At 42.9% G+C, this 19,510-nt stretch overlaps 1 protein-coding gene across 1 annotated transcript; it reads right to left on the bottom strand.

Moving 5' to 3' along the window:
* Nucleotides 1-601: 601 nt before the first annotated feature.
* SNX18 (sorting nexin 18) lies at nt 602-19,400 on the bottom strand. The gene is made up of 2 exons (XM_069777142.1): nt 17,499-19,400; nt 602-3,488 (listed from the first exon to the last, which is right to left on the bottom strand). Exons 1-2 carry the CDS (start codon nt 19,081-19,083, stop codon nt 3,235-3,237), a joined length of 1,839 nt encoding a protein of 612 aa, XP_069633243.1. The 5' UTR covers nt 19,084-19,400; the 3' UTR covers nt 602-3,234.
* Between the last annotated feature and the right edge of the window lie 110 nt (nt 19,401-19,510).

The following is a 19,510-nucleotide window of genomic DNA, read 5'->3' as shown; positions in this document are numbered from 1 at the left end:
GTAGGTATTTTCAGTGTAGGCAGTTGATTAACATTTTCTAAAAACATACCAATTTTACATGCAACATATTCTTCCATTTTGAGGTTTTTTTTCAGATTTTGTTGGCACTTGTCTTGAAAGCTTCATAACCACATAATTTTCCTACTGATCACTCTAAGATGGGTCTTACAACACTTTTAAATCAAGCGTACCATGTCATTGGACCCTGAAACTGGCAGAGAATCTAGAAAACATGCATAAGTCACAAATAGAGGCAACTCCTCTCTGCAGGTATGAGACACAAAAAGGCTAGAAAACAAACTGATCTCATCATTTTAGCAGGTTCTTAATTTCTAAATGAAACCCCACAATTTGAATAAAAACATTATTCACACTCCACTTGCTGGTGATTCTGAGTAGATATACTCCCCTGATGGGTTAATTCCACAGTTTTCATTGGATTCATCACTTTAACAGAAACCAATACCTCAGTGGGTCTTCCTGCAGCTTTCAGTTCAACCTCTCTAACACCCAACAAGCACACCAGATACTTAACTACTTTTCAATGCAAAAATTGTAATGCACCAAAACCAAATTACAGGAATGGAATAAAACAAAGGCATTAACATTATACTATAGAGCTAATTTGCTCTCCTCCACATTTATTTATTTAAAAGGATTCTGTTAGATTTCCTTTGATGCTTCCAAAGTCCCACACAATATACATTCACTTTATTGTAGAGTACATTCGGATCTCAGACCACACCATCCAGTAGTTCATCAGTCATGAGTGGTCAATGTCATACTTGTTCCAAATAAAATTAAAACCGTAGTTCTCGCATAGTGCAGTAAGCATTAATGGAGTTCAGGCTCCCTACATCAGTTTAACTCCAACTCTATAATAAATGAGGAAAAAAGGAAGATGCTAATAATATGAATGCAGAGTTGAACCTTCCTGAACTCTGCAACAATTCAGATCCAGGATTCCAGTCAAGATTATTCGGTACATCAAGTTTAACTAAATAGCACTCCCACTTTTCTTCCACCCCAAAAATTCACAAATGAGAAAGTAAGGTGAAGGCCATGACAGTTTATTTGGGAAGACTGTACCTGTCTGATAATGTATGTATGCATATCACAGCTTATCTTCCTCCTGGATGTGTACATGTTGTTAACACTAACCTCCTAGAATACATCAGCTGGACCAAGATCAATTTCTGAACAGGTCTTAATACCTCCATGTAGAATTAGTTTGATTGCAGTCTGATCTAATTACTGCAAAGACATTTAATAAAACAGTATCTGGTTTAAGCAAACATAATCCATGGAACTCAGCTCAAACCTAGCTCATCACTATCTCACATAATTAGACGACATATGGGAAGCTGGAGTACTGCTGTGAAGAGCTGTTATTGGAAGTGGTGAGTTTTGAATGTAGAACAAGACACCATGAGGAAGATAAAGAGCAACTCAACCCTATGACTATGGTCCTTATTTTATGGTCAACCCTGTTGTTTGCAGCATTCTTTAATAGCCTGGAAATAGTCTTTCGTCACTGATTGTCCTTTCTTTTACAAATATTGTTTTTTTCTTCTTTGTTATTCTGTATTTTACTTCTTTGGGTATGTACGAGAAGCACTGCCAAATACAACCTGCGCAAAATAGCAATCTCCAAGCATTTGTGGATGAATCTTAAAACTAAAACTACATTCTCACACTTATTCCTCTAAAACAGGTGTGGGGTTAAGCTACAGAAGCACACATGATCGAGCAAAAGAACTGCACATTTCTGCTGCACAGGTGAGGAATGATTTGTACTTAAATGTAACTGTTGCTTAACTTCCTTCTCCAGGCTTTCATTTGTTTAAGCTATCTTTCATTAATTTAATTCAAAACAAAAAAGTAAACATTTTGCTTCCTTGGAAGGTTTTGTTATTTTAGTTTAGGAGAAAAAAAGATAGGATCAATAAACCCCCTCTTTCATACTGACCTATAAGAAGGAAACCAACAGGTAAGAAACACAGACTTCAGACTTAATTCAAGAGAAATAAGCCAGAAAACTCTTTAAAAGATAGTGTTTACATATATATAAATGCACCCTGCTTGTCAAAAATATTTATACAAAAATTAAGACAATTGTTAATTCTTGAGTGTTACAAACATAAAAATGCCACCTGTTTTCCAAGTCAGTTCAGCCAAGACTTATTTCAGATCATATATATTACTGAACATCCCTGAAAACTTGTAACTTAGTAAACTAATGAATCACAGTGGAGTTTCAACTCAGACAACTGGCAATGTAGATGCAAGTCTGAAGTTAAACTGAATCAGCAACTGAAAAATAAGCAGATAATTTCAAACTTAAAAAAAATGTTGCAGCCGCATAGCTTGCATTAATATCCCCTTGATACATATAATTTTTATTAGGCTAGCTCTTCAAATTTCCACTCACAGTAATGCTATATACTAAAAAAAACCACAAAAAACCAAACCTCACTGTATTACTCATTTCAGAAAGGGAATTAAGTGCCGTATTTTTGTATATGTGCTTAACATCCCCGTACATGTAACAAGTAGTCTCCACTTTCAGGGAAAGTGTGAATAGATTTAAGTCCTCCTTTTTGAGCCAACATTTGTCGTAAGACAGTACTTGCTGTGCAAACTGGATGGCAGCTGATTTTTTTCCAATCAATGTGAGGTTTCATAATCAGTTCCTGTCATAGGCATCAACCCTCCATTCATTCAATCATAAAAATGTGACTTACTAGAAAAGGAAAAATAGAGTCTAAAGGCACAGAATCACATAGCTGCTCTAGTAGGAGTCTGTAAACAGAGAATCATTTGAATTCAGGAAACCCAAATCTAGGAAAGTAAAAAGGCATCTGAAGCAGGCTTTTATCTAGCCAACTTCCTTAAAGACCCAAAGGGTTTTGAGGTCTACAAAGTATGCACTAAAATACCATATTTCAAAAAGCAATAAGGCAAATAGTATACTCATTATTCCAAAAAAGTTACAATGGTAGTGTAGGCATACACAGTATAACTTAGTTACAATGCGTGGTACTGTTTCTACTACATAGCCCTATAACTGTTTCCTTTCTACATAATTGGAGATTAAACTGGGGTTCCAGGTGAACAAAATCATCCTTGTACCACCGTCTACCACTGGCAAGAGTTCTTCAGCAGCAGCAGCATTTGCTTTGCCGCCTGGGTCATGTTCATGCTAAGGGAAGTCCACAAATCAAAGATCAGAGATTAAACACTGTCATACTTGTGAAGAGCTTCTTCTAGTTTTTGTGTCACTTTTTGAAAAAAGAGTATTTGCTGTTGCAAGAAATGCTGCATCTGTGATTTAAAGTCCCTCACACGAATTTTGTGGAAATGATTAATTTCTGCTAGGGTCGCAAAAGAAATAATGTTACAGCGTTCTTGAATGCCCTCAGCTTTTTGGAGCTCCATCTTCCCCTCTTCCACATGCCGCTTACTCTCCTTTACTTTCGTAAGGGCTCCTGTGTAAAGAACAAAACAAAATAGTTGAACTGTGAGGACAATGTAGACTCGACTACTGTACTTTAACAAGTGATTTAATAACAAGGATTTGTATAAGGCTCATTGTAAACGTATTTATATGTGTGCATATATATATATATAAATGAAAAGGAATAAAATAAAAGCTTTTTCATATTAAAAAAATTACAGAACAGTGATTCTTGTTTAAAAAACCCCCCACTTTTTAAAGGCTGTAGCTTGCAAAGGTTAGTAAAACATGCCTATTTCACAGTCTTAAAAATCAGATGGTGTTCTTCAGAGAATAACTGATAAATATATAGCAGTAGTGGGAAAAAATGAAAGCACTAGAAAACTAGTCAGATCAATTTAAGCCTACATAAACATCAGAAAAATAACCTCATTAAGAAATTGGACTTAGTGAAACATCACTTTTCCCAATCTTTGTGAAATGTCAAAAGGAGAATTGCCATACCATTCTGCTTTTACACTACAGATACCCCCAAATTAATTATTGAGTACTAGAGAATCTAAAAGCTTATTTCAAAGTAGCACATGTCCAGGTAGACCTAATGCAGTCTTGTAAGAGCTAGAAGAAAAACACAGCGAAAGAATTGACAGTCCTCCTTCTCCAAATAGCTAATTAAAGCACTCACATCCTACAAAAATGAAGTATCACCCAGAACAGACCTACCCAAAGTAGATTCATATAATGACCAAATACCAAGATACATCTTAAGACATTCATTTTCTTGGACTCAATTACCCATAGAGCACCTTCTTTGCCTTAAATATTACATACATACTTTATTCTTATAACTAAAACCAATCAGACCAATACAGCTCTTATCTTCTCACAAGATGTTAGTGATAGGACATTTTTCACATCCTTTACAATCACACTTAAGTTACTTGTTCCTTCAACTATTTGTAATGTCTTAACTCTTTCCTTTCAGATTACCCTTCTTACCATACACATGACTACAGTTCAGTGACGGGACTCCCTTTACATTGCCCTTAAGAAATGCTTTTCTGGACTCCCTACAGTGATGCTAGGCAACAAGCTAACAGAGATAGCTCTCTGCCTATATATTCCAGGGGAACAACCTCCAATCCATCTGCTGGGGGAGCAGGTTTGTCTTCTCATTAGCCTGAATCCACACATGTAGTAAACACCATTAAACAGTAAAAATGCAGTTCATCAGCAGTAATGCTATCTTGTGTCCTTTCCTCCCTATGTCTGTTTTAACAAGCCATTTCAAACGTGCCTCCCCGCAGTGCCCTGACACATCTCTGCAATTCAGATCTGGAGCATGACCTTGTGCCTGGACGCATCTGTCTTTGCTGCATGCACAGCGGGCTGGGATGCAACTGGCGAGCACGGCTGCTGCTCGCTGCATTTCGTTCAGGCACTTCTCATGTTCCCCTGCCTGCTGTGGCTCATCCCCTGCCCATCTCCAACCCCTCACCAGGCAGTCAGGTAGAACGTAGGGTCAAGGTACACTCTTACTAGAAGCAAGTTAAAATATCAGGATTTGGCAGGCTTGGGGAAAAAGACTTTGTTGCATTTTTTAAATGAAACGGGAGCTGTGTCTTGCATTATACATAAAATCTGGAATTCCTAAGATCAGAGAAGCATACGTGACTTTCCTCTGTTCAACTTCTAACAACACCTTCTTAGGTGTTGCAGGGGATGTTTTCAATTGCAGTCAGTCAGAAAATACCTCCTCTGTTATAAGTACTTTTTCTGCTTAATTTGCATTTAAGCTGTGCTGTATGTGGTTATCTCCTGTCTGCAGCCCTGGTATGAGCTCTCGGTCACGAGCATAGGATACTCCCCTCTGGTGTGGCGTACTTGCAGAAAGACCATAAGAAAGATTTTCCCTTTCTTTTTTGAACTGTGGCAGGGACGTTTTTAAGAAGGTAAGCATAGACTGCAGGCTGCGTGGCTGAGGACACTGTTATTTGAGTGGAGGCCATGCTCTGAACCCAGTGCTCCAAAGAGCTGCCTGAAGGCCAAGGGCAGTGGCTCTCCCGGGGGGCTGAGAGGTGGTGGCAGGGCTCCACACCTTCCTGGCCCCCATGGCATGCTGGCATGGTGGCTAAGCGCTTGGCATTGACTGCTTCAACTGATAGACCTCATCCTCTCTAGCCTGGCCCAAAAAAACACCACCGAAAAGCTTTTTCCACAGGCAGTGGTGCCAGCAGTGGGACTGTGCCAGAAGATCTGTATTTTCTCCTCTAAGGAGTGAGGAATCTGTGAGGTAGGGCATGATCTGAAAAATATTTAATCCCTTCTTCTGCAAAAAGGACGCTTCTTTCAACAAACAAAACCAGGCTTAGCAAAAATTTTCTCTGCATTCTGTGGGCATGGCAGGAATCCATGCACGGCTGTGAAAAACTGAAATTTGGGACTTACTGGAAGCCAGATGGAGCTGGTTAAATAAACATGACAACTCTTCAGTTGTGATGTGGGAAACAGCTTTAGATGTTATTTCTAGAATGACCAAACTGGAAGAAAAATACTGAAATTTACAGCATCAGCAGCTGAAAGCATAACTAAGCTCTGGAGCATGAATAATCTTAAAATTATTTTACATCAATAAAAAACATACATTACCAAACACTAAAGCCCTCCAGACTAGACATATCATGCATTATGCATTTTTTTGCCACTGAAAAAAACCCAGGAAGATATACAATTAGGGAAAGGGATCCAAGGGGAAAACTTGCAACCGTTAACACTGCTCTCTTAATGCATATGGATTCATACTGGTCCTATAGTGGAATTTCTGTTAAAACCTAGACAGACCACAGCTGGACATCAGCAATATAGGACAAAAGCTTACACATATGCTTGAGTACAAACTTGCTTGTTTTTCTGAAGTGCCTTTAAATGCAGTGTTGAATTATTAGTAAAACAATTAATCTTAAAATAACTTAATAGAGGTAAATTTTAGCTTATTTTAGGACAAAGGACCTTCCCCAAACACACAGAAAAAAAGCCCATGTGCTTTATTTTAAGAAGCAAATGAACATGTCTTGTAAAGTGTCATTTTTAATTTGTTCAGAATCTACTGAAGTCTGCAAGACTTAGTTTAGTAAATCTTAGGAAAAAGTGTTGTTACTTTGCATGTCTTTGCAATAACATACCACATTTCAGCCCAAATTTTCTCCAAATACTTCTCCATAGCCTACAGCACTTGTATTTTAATCTACATGAGCAAAACTCTGAGCCAGAGGAGAGATTCATTGATGTCAAGGGTGCAATGATCCATGCAGGTTTCTAATGGTGAAAGGGGGGAGGAGGACAAGGTGAGGGAACTGGGGAGCAGAGAGCAGCCCCTTGTGTGCACCCCTGCTTGAAAACAAGGGTCTTGCTCAGAGATGCCCAAGTACGGGATGGGTCCCATGGTAACCTCTAATGCCTCCCAGCCCACAACTTCTAACCCATTTCACCCCAGGCTGTACACTGTGAACTCACCCACCTCCACCCTCACTAATCTATCCATTGCCCTGAGCACCTAATCCAGCACCTCCCAGCACCCACTGCCACCCTCGCAGGCTGTTGAGGCTGAGCAAGCCCCTCCAGTCTAAGTACACCTGCAGAAACACCTCCTGGTTTCTGAATTTAATGATGTGAACATCACCCCAAAAGCAAGATGTATTTAAAAACAAAAGCAGAATTATGGCAGCCCTAGAAAAGGCTAACACACATTTTAGAGAAAAGAAATTAAAGGAGCCACCTCCTAATGCATATTAGCTCAAGGAAGCCTCCTGCTGAATACATGTCTGGGATAAATACCCACCAATGCACTGTTCCCAGAGGGATGGAATACATAAAAATAAATTCTTGGGTTTTTTTTAGCTCCAGCTCTACAGATTCTGTAAAATCTTGCCCATGCATTTAAAGTTTCTCGTCCGATGAAAAGACCGTCTGTCAAGACATCATGTTCCAGTGATCAGGACTAGCTCTCAAATGGCGAAGAGGGCCTGGATCAAAGGTGCTGCAAAAAGTTGTGCTACATCTATTTCTGTTCTTAAAGGTGGGGGAAAGCAGATGTGAATGCTGTTTTTCATTGCCCAAAGCCTGGTGTTAGACAGTGGTGCTCACTGCATGCTGCTAAGGGCTTAAGAGAAACTCGCAGGTTTCAATAGTTGTTCTGAAGTATGAGATTAGACAACACAAGACGATATAACCGCATTTAACAAGGGACATGTGTAGTAATGTGCTAGCAGCCAAGACGACAGGGACAATGTAAAATTCTTGCTAGAAATAAATACTTCCAAACTGTAAAACACACAATGCAAACAGCAATTTAAATGGGTGCTGAGGAGTTACCAGGAAAAAAAGCAGTGTATTGAGTCAGTAAGCTGGCCATGCAAACGTGAGGTTGCAATGAGGCAGGAAGTCATACACATTCAGGAAAATTAAATTTAAAAAAAAGAATTCTTGAACCTGATTTGGGTCAGCTGATGTATTTTCACTTCACCTGCAGTTTTATTACACTAATAAATGCTTTGAGATTGTGTAAAGAGTCAACTAAGGGTGGGTTTGAATCAGTACTTGAAATTATACTCGCTCTCCCTCCATACTGTAAATATGCATATATACCTGTAAACCCATGCTGATGTGTATGTGTCTCCAAGCTCTCCAACTGCATGGTATGGTCAGCCTACCAGCAGCTGGCCCTACACTGGTTCTTCACACTTAGTGTACATGACACAAGTCCAAGTTGCAGCCTGCAATGTGTCAAGAACGTAAAAGTTTTGGGGCTCACCTCATGAAGACTGCAATCAAGACTGCTCTTCACTCAACTCTTTTGTCTCACTTGACACCAAGTCTGCCCTGCACCTGCCAGCACACGCAATCAGAAGCTGATGAAGAGCAGTAACTGCTAAGGGTGTACCATCTCCCCACTGCCCCATTTCCACCTCTTCTCAAAGCACCTGAACACCAGCTTTGGAGTGTTGCATAGAGCAGTCAGGAGTGAAACGTCAGCAGTGTCTGAAGCTACTAATCCAAATAAAAACAAGCCAAGAGAAAGGGAATTCTTTGGGACAGGAGCCCTTTTTGCTGTGTATTTGCACAGTGCTTACTACAGTGCACACCTGTTTCACAGCTGGGCTTGCTTGATTCTTAAAAAACACAAGCAGTAATTACTGATACTGTTCATAATGGTATCAATGTTTCTGAAAAATCATTGCTGTGGCAGTAATACTGCATATGGGATGAAACACAAAGAAGCACTGGCTCAACACTGCTAGAATACAGCACTTGAAGCAGCAGTTAACTATCTGATGAAGTCAGGGATGTCTGCAATTCACAGTCACTCTCAGGAGTGTCCTTCCCCTTGATATCTTACAAAGAACGGTATTTTCTGACATACATTTTTAATGGAGCTGCAGGAGGGTGGGAGACTGAAGCAGTGAGCTGGGTGCCTGCCCAACAGTATGCGCTGCTCCTCACGTTACGGCTCTTTGCCTTTTCCCAGCTGGCTCCGGCACTGCCAGGAGGGAGGTGAGCACGGGGCAGCACACCGCTGGGGACACTGGCTGTGCTGCAGGTGAGAAGCAGTAACCGTTCAGCGAACAGAAATGGGGCACCTGGCCACCAACTCCTCCACCACAAACCTGTACTTAGTCTATTCGTAGACCCTATTCCTAAATGATATGGAAAAGGACAACAGCCGTAAATATGGCAGATTGGGAAAAAATCCAAGGAGGGCGGTATTTCTGGCCTTGTCATCAGTGGTAACTGTGGCAAAACCAAAGAGTGCCATGTTCTTGACCACCACCTTTGAGAAGTCTCCGAGCCATCAGGCTTCGGTGCGACAGCAAGACCTTGTGTCGAAGTCTGAAGGCTCTGCTGAGAGATGGCTCCCTCACAGGGAAGGACAGGTAGGGTTAGAGAACACTGTGATCTTCAAAGAAACATCCAAGTTTGACAAAGAAAATCTCCCAGCACTTGTACCTCAGAAATCTTGTGCAAATAAAATGACCTGTGCAATAAACAATTTTTCATCTTTCCATTAACAGCAAGCTACAAAACAAGATTTGGTGCATTACTTACTAGAAAGTAGAACAACTGATATTTCCACATCATTCAGCTGCCCATCATATTAAATGGTCTAACAGTAGGCATGATGTGTCCTTCAAAGCATGCTATTGAAGAAAGAGCTTTGAACTAGTCCAACAACTCCCTTTGCTTTACTTTTATTACAAGGCACTGTTCTAAGATGAGACACCTTCTCTAAAAAGAAGGAAAAACCCAATATATTTATGATGTTGCTTTCATCAAAGGATGCAAAAGAGAAAATGTAACTAGAAATAAGTTTCCTTGTTCCTTACCTAATGGTGAGATCATTTAAATACAGCTCTCTGCTTAAAGATTTGAAAAGGCAAACCCTGGGTAGCCCATGTGCATGTAGCACAGTTTTGATTTACCCTCCTTCCGAAAGAAACAACTGTGGAGGAAACAACATTATCTCTAATCCAGCAGACTGCTACCAGAACAAGCCTAACGACATGGCCGTCCCACTTACACCAGATCTAGCAAAGGTGTTGTTACAGGATGACTCAAATGACTAATCCAATAAAAAACTGCATTTGGCCTGGAGGGGAGGGAGACAGTGGCTTAGTTTTATCAATGGCTTAGTTATGTGATCCAGCTCAGCCCAGGGCTACACAGTCATTAGCTCCAATACAAGGGAAGTTGCACATGAAATTACACAAAACATGAAATCCTACTCTCCCCCCCCCCCCCCCCCAAACTTCCCCCTCTCAATTCAAAGTGAAATGATGAAATTGTCTGTGGCAGAATAGAGATTTTAACTACATTGACAGATTATTTGCTTAAGAATGCTCTGAGCACAGATTAACAAAAGAAGCCTACATTAAGATTCTGCAAATTCTTTACATTTTCTGGCCAAGATTTAGAATGGAAAGCAACATAATTGGAATTTGCCTGAAATTAAAACCAGAAGACTTCTCCAGGAGAGAGTGAACTCTATAAAAGAAACGTCACAGGGAAAACGTACCATTACAGTAATTAATGTAGGAATGACTCGTTACTTTAAAATCTGGTTTTACAGTTTTAAACAGAAAAAAGCAAGTGATCTCCAACATGAAAGGCAAAATGATGAAGTCACTTGTTCCTTAGGAAAGTGCCAACACAACAGAGTTTTCAAAACCAGTCTTTCTAATTCAAAGATTATACTTTTCTCCTTAAGGGTGCAAAACTACTTTAACAACATACTCTTTTCCAGAGTGAAAGTTAGAAATATAAAAATAAAATATGTCAAATTGCAATTACTTTACTATTACAGGGATTTTTGTACAGATACATGAAAATCGCTGTAATGCTTTTAGAATCTGCAGCCTAACAAAAGTTAAAAAAGTGAGGTTTATTTTTTATTATTTTGTTGCCCATTGCTCAAAACAACTCCAGAATAAAATAATACTGTCCTATAAATCTAACCTCGTAAACTACAGTACTGTGCTAACATCTAGGTTAACATTGAGTGACTGCAGGGTTATTAATGTCAGACAGAATTATTTGTTCTTCCAGTTACCCTGTTGCAAAGCTCATCGAAAGCTGTCACCCAGAGATGCATTCTTCAGTTCAAAATGAAATCACCTTCTAATATACACAATTCAGAGACCATTCACAAATAAAACAGTCTTTGCTAGAGATTATAGAAACTTAATTAACTCTAAGCCCATCTGGTGGTTTTAACATATACATTGGTTTAATTCATTGTCTGGGTTTCGGCTGGGACAGAGTTGCTTTTCTTTCTAGTAGCCGGTACAGTGCTATGTTTTGGATTTAGTATGAGAAGAATGTTGATAACGCACTGATGTTTTCAGCTGTTGCTAAGTAGTGTTTATACCAAGTGAAGGATTTTTCAGCTTCTCATGCCCAGCCAGCGAGAAGGCTGGAGGGGCACAAGAAGCTGTGAGGGCACACAGTCAGGGCAGCTGACCTAAACTGGCCGAAGGAATATTCCATACCATGTGACATCACATCTGGTATATAAACTGGGGGTGTTGCCAAGGAGGGGTGGATCACTGCTTGGGAACTAACTGGGCATCGGTCGGCGAGTGGTGAGCAATTGCATTGTGCATCACTTGTTTTGTATATTCCAATCCTTTTATTATTGTCATTTTATTATTGTTATTATTATCATTATTAGTTTCTTCCTTTCTGTTCTACTAAACTGTTCTTATCTCAACCCATGAGCTTTACTTTTTTCTTCCTGATTCTCTCCCCCATCCCACTGGGTCAGGGGGAAGTGAGTGAGCAGCTGCACGGTGTGTAGTTGCTGGCTGGGGTTAAACCACACCACCATCACCCTTCTTCCTGCTCTGCTACAATAACAACCCGAAGTCACTGACAAGAACTGAACAGATTGTTTAAATGTATATATTCTGTCACTGATTTCATGAGATTCCACTCCAAAATTTAAAGCACACTTTTCACTAGTTTTTTTTTTTAAATTTTATTTAAATCCTCATGGCCTTCATGAAAGATATAAGCAAGACTGTGTAGAAAGCTTTTGCCATTTGTTTGCTCTAGTCTGCTGATAAGACTCATGTTTTAGGGGCTAAGCCAAATGTGATTTCATTTTTTTAATTAGAATTTTCAAATTCTGTGCTATTTGAACGAGGCAATTTAAAATAAGCAAGGTACCAGCTGGATGAGTTTATGCAGTCTGCACATATTAACTTGGCATTTTAACTGTTCAAACAAAGTCTAACAATTAAGTCATGGAAAGATGCTGGAAAGGCTGAAACATGTCCTTGTTTCAAAATTGACTTGCAAAAAAGATCGGCCAGCTTGTTTGTTTTTGATAATGTGCTTACAAAGACTTGCAAGAGGTCTGTGAGCTACTTTCCACTTTCAGTCTACAAGTTCTTGTCTTCCCTGTTTGGATGGAAGTCTTCTTAGCAAGACCTGGAGCTCTCTCAGCTGCAAGAGAAGGGCAATGAACCTTTTCTCACCATCTAGATTCTTCATAAGCTTCGAGTTGAAAAGGCATTACATAGTCTTTGAAATAAAATTACTTCCTCTTTCTACAAAATAGTTTTCAATTCTTCAATATCTACACCATCCTGCTACTCTCCAGCTGCCCACAAGGTTTTCCCAGTAGACAAGGCCTTACCACCTGCAATGACCAAGTATCTGTAAGAGCACAGGAGGTGACAATGCACTGCCTGTGGTCAAACCTACTATAGGTGTGAGCTCTGATCAAAACCTCTCCAGCCCATTGGGACTCAGTGGGCACTGTGGATAGACTTTATGGTGTGCTGTGACATGTGCTGTCTCTTCCACAGGAGGAACAGTTACACTCTTCCTCTGCTACCCGCCGTTTTTGAAAAAAAATCACTGGGGTTTTATCAGCTATGAACACAAACAGTGATCAAGAAGCAAAAAGGTCATTCAGATATTTTTAAAAATAATTCTCTTAAATCTTGGTATGCGGAGGAAATGGAATTGGTGCCTACACCTTAGAAAACATTTAGACCACTTTCTCAAATCTGTTTTGCAAAAATCATAGCCAAAAGTTTGTCTGTCTACTGTTAACATCATAACGTTAAGAGAAAGGAGAAATCTGGAAAGCAGAGATGAAACAGCAAGTTAGTCCATATTTCTTCCACTTTCAAGAATCACAAGAGGCCAATTAGAGTAATTCCTCAAACAAAAATTGAAAGAAATCCGAAAACCCATAACTTCTCTACTTTCACTACTCAAATACAAAGACAAGATAGCCAGACAAGCATGAGCTAGAGTACTAGTGTACACTATCTCAAATTCTCACATGCGCATAAATTTTCTGAACCTGAACTTGCATGGACCTGCAGTGAGCATTTATGCTGAAGATTATTGAAGTCAGAAGATTTCATCACTTGAGTGAAGCTCTAGCAATTAATATTTAGGAATTATTTTGCCAAGAATGCCTAGGGAATTTCCACAAGTAGACCTTAAAAACACAGAAAAGAAGGCATTATCCATTACAAATTAAGTCAGGAGGCTGCTCTTCTTCTCAAAATTAAAGCAACTGAATCTAGTAGTTCTTGAAAGATACACCAGTTCTGCAAAAGAAAATTACAAAAGTGCAGCTTAGTTTTTGAGCCTATTGAACTTAATATTCCTCTTCTAGAAATGTTTTGCCAGACTAAAAAAAACCTGAATATAAGTATATTTGTCTAACATATTTGGATCTTCCACTCCAAAAAACACAAGCACGCACAGGAATACTTTCATGCAAGCACTTTAGAAGCATTTACCTGGGGAGGGGGGGGGTGAGGGCTATATTCATACGTATATTTGGGTGCTTAGATGCTTGAGACACCACTGCCATCATCTACCCCTATAGGTGCCAATTTTCCCATAATCGCTTAGTTTTCCAAACAAAGCCAATAAAACAACAAGTCATTTGTAAGGGATGTATGCCTTGGGGCTGATATGCTCTGTGCCAGCCTCACTGGGACTCTCAAACCAAGCGTTTCCAGATGAAAACATGGGGTTTCCAACTCAGTGTGTTCCTCACTGTAGGGCTCAGTCCAACGAATCTTCAGACCTGGTCTGGAGTGCACATGAAACCGGGTAAGATCTCTCACAAAGCGTTGACAAGTTGATCCTCAACTGCCATGTGGGACAGAAAAGTTCGAATCCTTCCTCTGTCTCTCCTGGAGCAGGAAATTTAACTCTTCCTTCCCTCACAGAAAATTCCTTAAACACCGGGTGCTCAAGTTGAAGTAGGCAGAGGGAAAGGAATCTTTTAAAATCTCCTGTTAAAGCTATTGCCATTTAATAAAATACTTACAATATTAATAAGAAAATAAGCAGTTTGAAAACATTCCCACAGTCCATTGGTTCAAATGTTTTAAACAAGCGACCACAATAACAACCCCTTTCTCCACACTTCAGATCATGGATGATGTCCCTAGCACAGGAGGCAGAAAGAAAGACCTGGACCCCAGAGCAATTAAAAGCACAACAGTTCACACATTTTCCTCCTGATACACAGACAAAGCAACAGCTTTGTCTTACATGGCTTTGGTTCATAATTCTAGGAAAAAAGACAATGCCCAAAATGCAGGGAAATTTTTGTCTCTGACTTTGAGATTCTCTGTCCTTGCTTTTGCAGAAGTTGCAGAAATTATTAAAAAAACCCAGACATGCAGACTTCTCAGTCCATACCACAAAACACACTTCCGAATCACATTCAGCAGCTGTTCAGCTATCTGCAGTAGAGCAAACCCACAGCGGGACAATGCAGTTGAATATTCTACCCACAGACATGGGCATGTTTTGGGCACAGCTGCCTTCATTGTTTGGTCCTTCTCAGGTCTAGGGGAATACAGAAATGGAGTCTAGAAAAGGCCTTGGTTTTTATTGCATGTGGACAATATAGTTGCACTATGTAGAAAACAAAGGAGAGCTACTCCTAACTTCAGAGTTCATCTTTTTAAAGGCACGGCTATGTAAGCACTGCATCAATCAGACTGCTGTTTCTGCCACTTCTAAGAGCACTTTGGGGTCATTTTTCTGCGCAAAGAAATTGTACACTAGAAAATGAAACACTTGAAGAAAGACACGTTGACTCTATTTTTCAGATGATCTATTATCACCAACAGATATTTGTTTAGTCTATACACACAAACATAATTCTCAAAACTGTCAACTATTCCAGACAGTAAATTTAAAAGAAAGCTCTTGTGTTGTAAAAACACCAAGCAGTTCATATTTTCATCTGAAGTTTACAATTTGGAATTGAAAAGTTATACTGCGTTACAAGTAACTCTTAAGAGTAATAAAACAGCAATATACTGGGTGTAAAAAACATCATCTTCTCAGTTTTCCTCCAGTTTGCCTGTTTTGTAACAGGAATGACAAAAACAAACACATAACCTGGTTCTAACCCTGCTCCTGTCATGAATGTGGACACTCAAGAGACCAGCCTCTTAAGCCCATGCGATTTTCTGATAGCAAGTTAGGTACCTGGATTAATACTGCATTGAAGGCAGTATTAGCCCAGAGGTGCTGGAGCATTAACACCTGCACGCAGACTGGCTGTTCGTTTCTCCAACCAGTTCCAGGACAGTGCTCTGGCACAAAATCAACTCTACGTACGTCATGCTCATGCACTGCTCTGGTGGTAGTTCATTTAGATGAACTTTCCCTCGTTCAGCAAGGTAACCTAACCAGTAAGCACAAATTCAAGCAGAACTATAAAAGAAACAGTGTTGAGTCAAGCACATATCTTATTATTCCCAATCTTCTTTTATACTGCAGTGAACAACTCTATATAGCCTTAAAGCTTGAGGATATATTATTTAAATACTATATATAATCTGCTGATTTTTTCCACCTAATAAAAAAATCTCTCCCTTTACTTTTTTCCAGAAGCTTACAGATAATCTCATTATTAGTTGACAACTCACTTTAAAATGCTCTACTCCCAAACACAAGGTATTGCCAAGGCCACCCTTGTCTCCAAATCTAAAAATCCTGAAAGTTGTTATCAGAACACAATGCCACAGCAGCTAGCAGAACAACTGCTCAAAGGCAAGACTGCACACTTCCCTTTTCAATATTAAGATTGTTTAAGTTTCCACTCACAATTGTCAAGATTCGACAGGAGAATGGAAATCTGACTTGGATGCATGCAATTTTTATGAAAAGCTCACTTTCTTAAATAACAACAAATTGTGCACTTTGCACCAACTCTGTTTCCTCAGATTTTCCCAGCAATAATGCACACCTCCCGGAAGCCCGCCTTTCTGATCTGTTGAAAAAAACTCTTCCAACTCTTTTACTGTCAAACTCAAGGTACTGTTCCAGATGGAAAAACCCTGGAAATGTCACGTAAGGGCACAAAAGACTGATTGACCATGGGTGACAATTCAAGGTCTGCCTCTTGGGATACAGAACACTGCTGATTCATCTCCAAAACAATTTTCAGTAAAGCTCATGCATTTTCTTGGGTAACTCTTATACACACCCATTTCTGCAAAGTATATGTCATGTTTTGTCGGTCTCTTTTACAGCTCCAATCCCCCCCCACCCCTGATCTTTGAGTTGAAAACTACAGGTAAGGAATATAACAGCAAAAAGAATGAGTGATGGCCTAGTCTTCTCACAATGGTGAGAAATATACGAATATCATTAACTTCACAGCAGGGAGATCATCTACACACACATAATGCTACAAAGTTGTATTTCTCTGAACAAGTGTCACCAGTTATATAGCAGATGATTCTTCCATTTTTGGAGTTTCTTTCTCTCTGTTGGATCACAAAGCACTATACAAACAGCAATCTAAACCTCAGGAGCGTGTTTCAGCTCTAAAGATGTTGCTCACCTGTTACCCTTTCAGCATCTTTTTACGTTAACAAGGGCAAAGCATGAACAACTCCAACCAAGAACACTGTGGCAGACCACTACTCTTTCAAAGGCCCCAAGAGATTTTAATGTGTGGCCGAACTGAGAAACCCCAGCAACTTTAAACATCTCATCTGACTGTCTGACACTGCAAAATGCACACACCACCATGCCCACCTCAAACAAGGTGGTCAGTTGGAGGAGTACCTGCATCTTCATATTTATTATCTACTAGATCAGAGATTTAAGACACCTAACGTACATCAAAGAGTAATAGATGTTTTCATACCACTTAATTTCCAAGGTTTGTAAACAAACCCACTAATCTTTAAGGTGTCAGCAGTATAGGCAGATGTGGTTTCTTTCAGACACACAGCCAAATGCAGCAACCTCTGACCAGTAAAACTCTCAACTATGTCTAGACCTTTGGCACAGAATGAAAATTGTCAGTGATGTGTATTTTGTATTTTTAGCATCAGTTTACCTGAGTAACCACAGAAAGATTTAACACAAGGCCAGCAAGCCAGACACAGTGCAAATTTAGGCCCTAGTCCCTACATCTGTGTGCATACCACTGATATACAAAACTTCCATCATTTCAGAAAACACGTAAGGGTGTTACCTTTCTGGACGTGGATGATGTCTGGAAAGTTAGCCAAATGCCCCTGATACAGCGCTAACAAATCCATCACAGGATCTAGGTCCTGCCGGGGCTGATCTGCAAAGAGGTCCCCGATGGCGTCGTAGGCTTCTGCAGTGAAGGCTATGGCTTGGTTGAGGCCAGCCGAAAAGGCCTGCTGGTCCAGCTCAAACGCCTGACTGAGGCATTTAAAGGAGTGCCCCACCTTCTGGTATTCCTTCTTGAAACCAGTGACTTGTTTGCGGGCAAACTCGTTGGCAGTGTGATTAAGCTGCAGGGCGCTCTCGTCCATCTTCTTCGTGAAGGCTTTGAAGCCATCCACCTGGCTTTCCACCTCCTGCAAGTCCAGGCTGGCCCCAGGGCCCGCGGGGACACTGATGGTCAGGAAAAAGTTGGCACCCACCATCTCGTCCTTCTCAGCCTTGCGCTTGCCTTGTTTCCAGGCCTTCTCATCCGTGCTGGGACAGGTGAGGAAGTGCTGGAAGGCATCGCACTGAGCCAGCACGGGGTGGCTGCACATGTGGTCCATCCACCAGGCCAGGCCTTTGCGTCGTTTGGAGATGAAGTCCTCCTCGAAGCGGCCGGTGGCCTGCTTCTCCGGCAAGTGGGGCACGGAGATGACGGGGAACTTCTCGGCCAGGCGACCATAGAGCCAGTCAAAGTGCTTGTAGCGGCGGTGTACCTGCTGCCCGGTGTGGCTGGGCACCAGCTTGTAGGCGATGTAGCTCTTCATGCCCTTGAACTTGGTCTGCTTGGTGGGGTCCTCGATGGAGCACTGGAAGGGGTAGGGGTTCTCCTGCCACTCGGGGCCCCGGGGGCCCAGCACCACACACAGCTTGTCCCCATCCTTCACGAAGCCCGACGCCTCGCCCAGCACAAAGGCCTCCCCGCCAGACTTGACGAAGGTGGAGAAGCGGTTGAGGTTGCGGCTCACCGTGGCCGAGCTCTTGGCACCGCCGCCGCCGCCGCCGCCGGGCGGGTGCGGGTGGCCCGCCGGGTGGCCGCCGCCACCGCCGCCGCGGGAGCCCAGGGAAAGCTCGGACCGGGTGGACAGGCGATAGCGGCCAGAGGCCGCGCCGCCCGCCGCCTCGTAGTCGGGGTAGGAGCTGCCCAGGGCGCCCGGCTCGTCGGCCACGGTGGAGCTGTCGTCCCAGTCGTCGTCCCAGTCGTCATCGCTGCCCTGGCTGGGCTGGTAGGAACCGCCGTAGGGCGCCGGCGGGAAGGGGTACCCGGCGGCGGCGGCGGCGGGGGGCAGCGGGAAGGGCTCGGGCGCCGCCGCCGGCGGGGGCTGCTGCGCCGCCGGCTTGAAGGCGGCGGGGGGCGGCAGCGGCTCGAAGCCGCCGGCGGGGAGGTTGGCGTAGCGGGCGGGCGGCGGCGGCTCGGCGGCGCGGATCACCTGCACGTAGGAGGCCGGGAAGAGGCCGCGGTCGCCGCGGCTGTTGACGCCCTCCAGCCAGCCCTCGATGTCCTGCTCGCTGCAGAGGCTCAGCACCTCGTGCTCCCGCAGCGAGATCTCCCCCGGGTTCTCCGACCTGAAGTCGTACAGCGCCCGGGCCCGCAGCGCCATGGCCCCGTCGCCCGGCCGCCCCCCGGGGCGGGGGGTGGGGGTAGCGGTAGGGGCGGGCGGGGGGGGGGTCCCCGCCGCCGCCGCGGTGCCGCCGCCGCGGTGCCGCCGCCCCCTCACCGAACCGCGCCGCGCCGGCGGGGCTGCGGCAGGAGAGCGCCGCGGCCGCCCTCCGCCTCCGCGTCCCAGCCGGCGGGCACGCTGCGGCGGCTGGCTCCCCGGGCTCCGCTCCGCTCCGCTCCGCTGCGGCGCGGCAGAGCTCCGAGTCCCGGCTTCACCCCGGCGGGCGAGGCAGAGCGCGGGGGCCGGGCCGGCGACCGTCCCACGTCGCCAGTTTCGCTAATCCAGAGCCGAGAGGCAGGGCGGAGGAGCCGAGCGCAGAGCGGCCGCCCCCATCGATGGGCCCGGCCCGCCCCTTCCCCTTCCCCGC

The sequence above is a fragment of the Haliaeetus albicilla genome, chromosome Z (genome assembly GCF_947461875.1).
Source record: "Haliaeetus albicilla chromosome Z, bHalAlb1.1, whole genome shotgun sequence".
Taxonomy (NCBI): Eukaryota; Metazoa; Chordata; class Aves; order Accipitriformes; family Accipitridae; genus Haliaeetus; species Haliaeetus albicilla.
The sequence above is the reverse complement of the archived record's forward strand: the minus strand, read 5'-3'. Positions and strand labels throughout refer to the sequence as shown.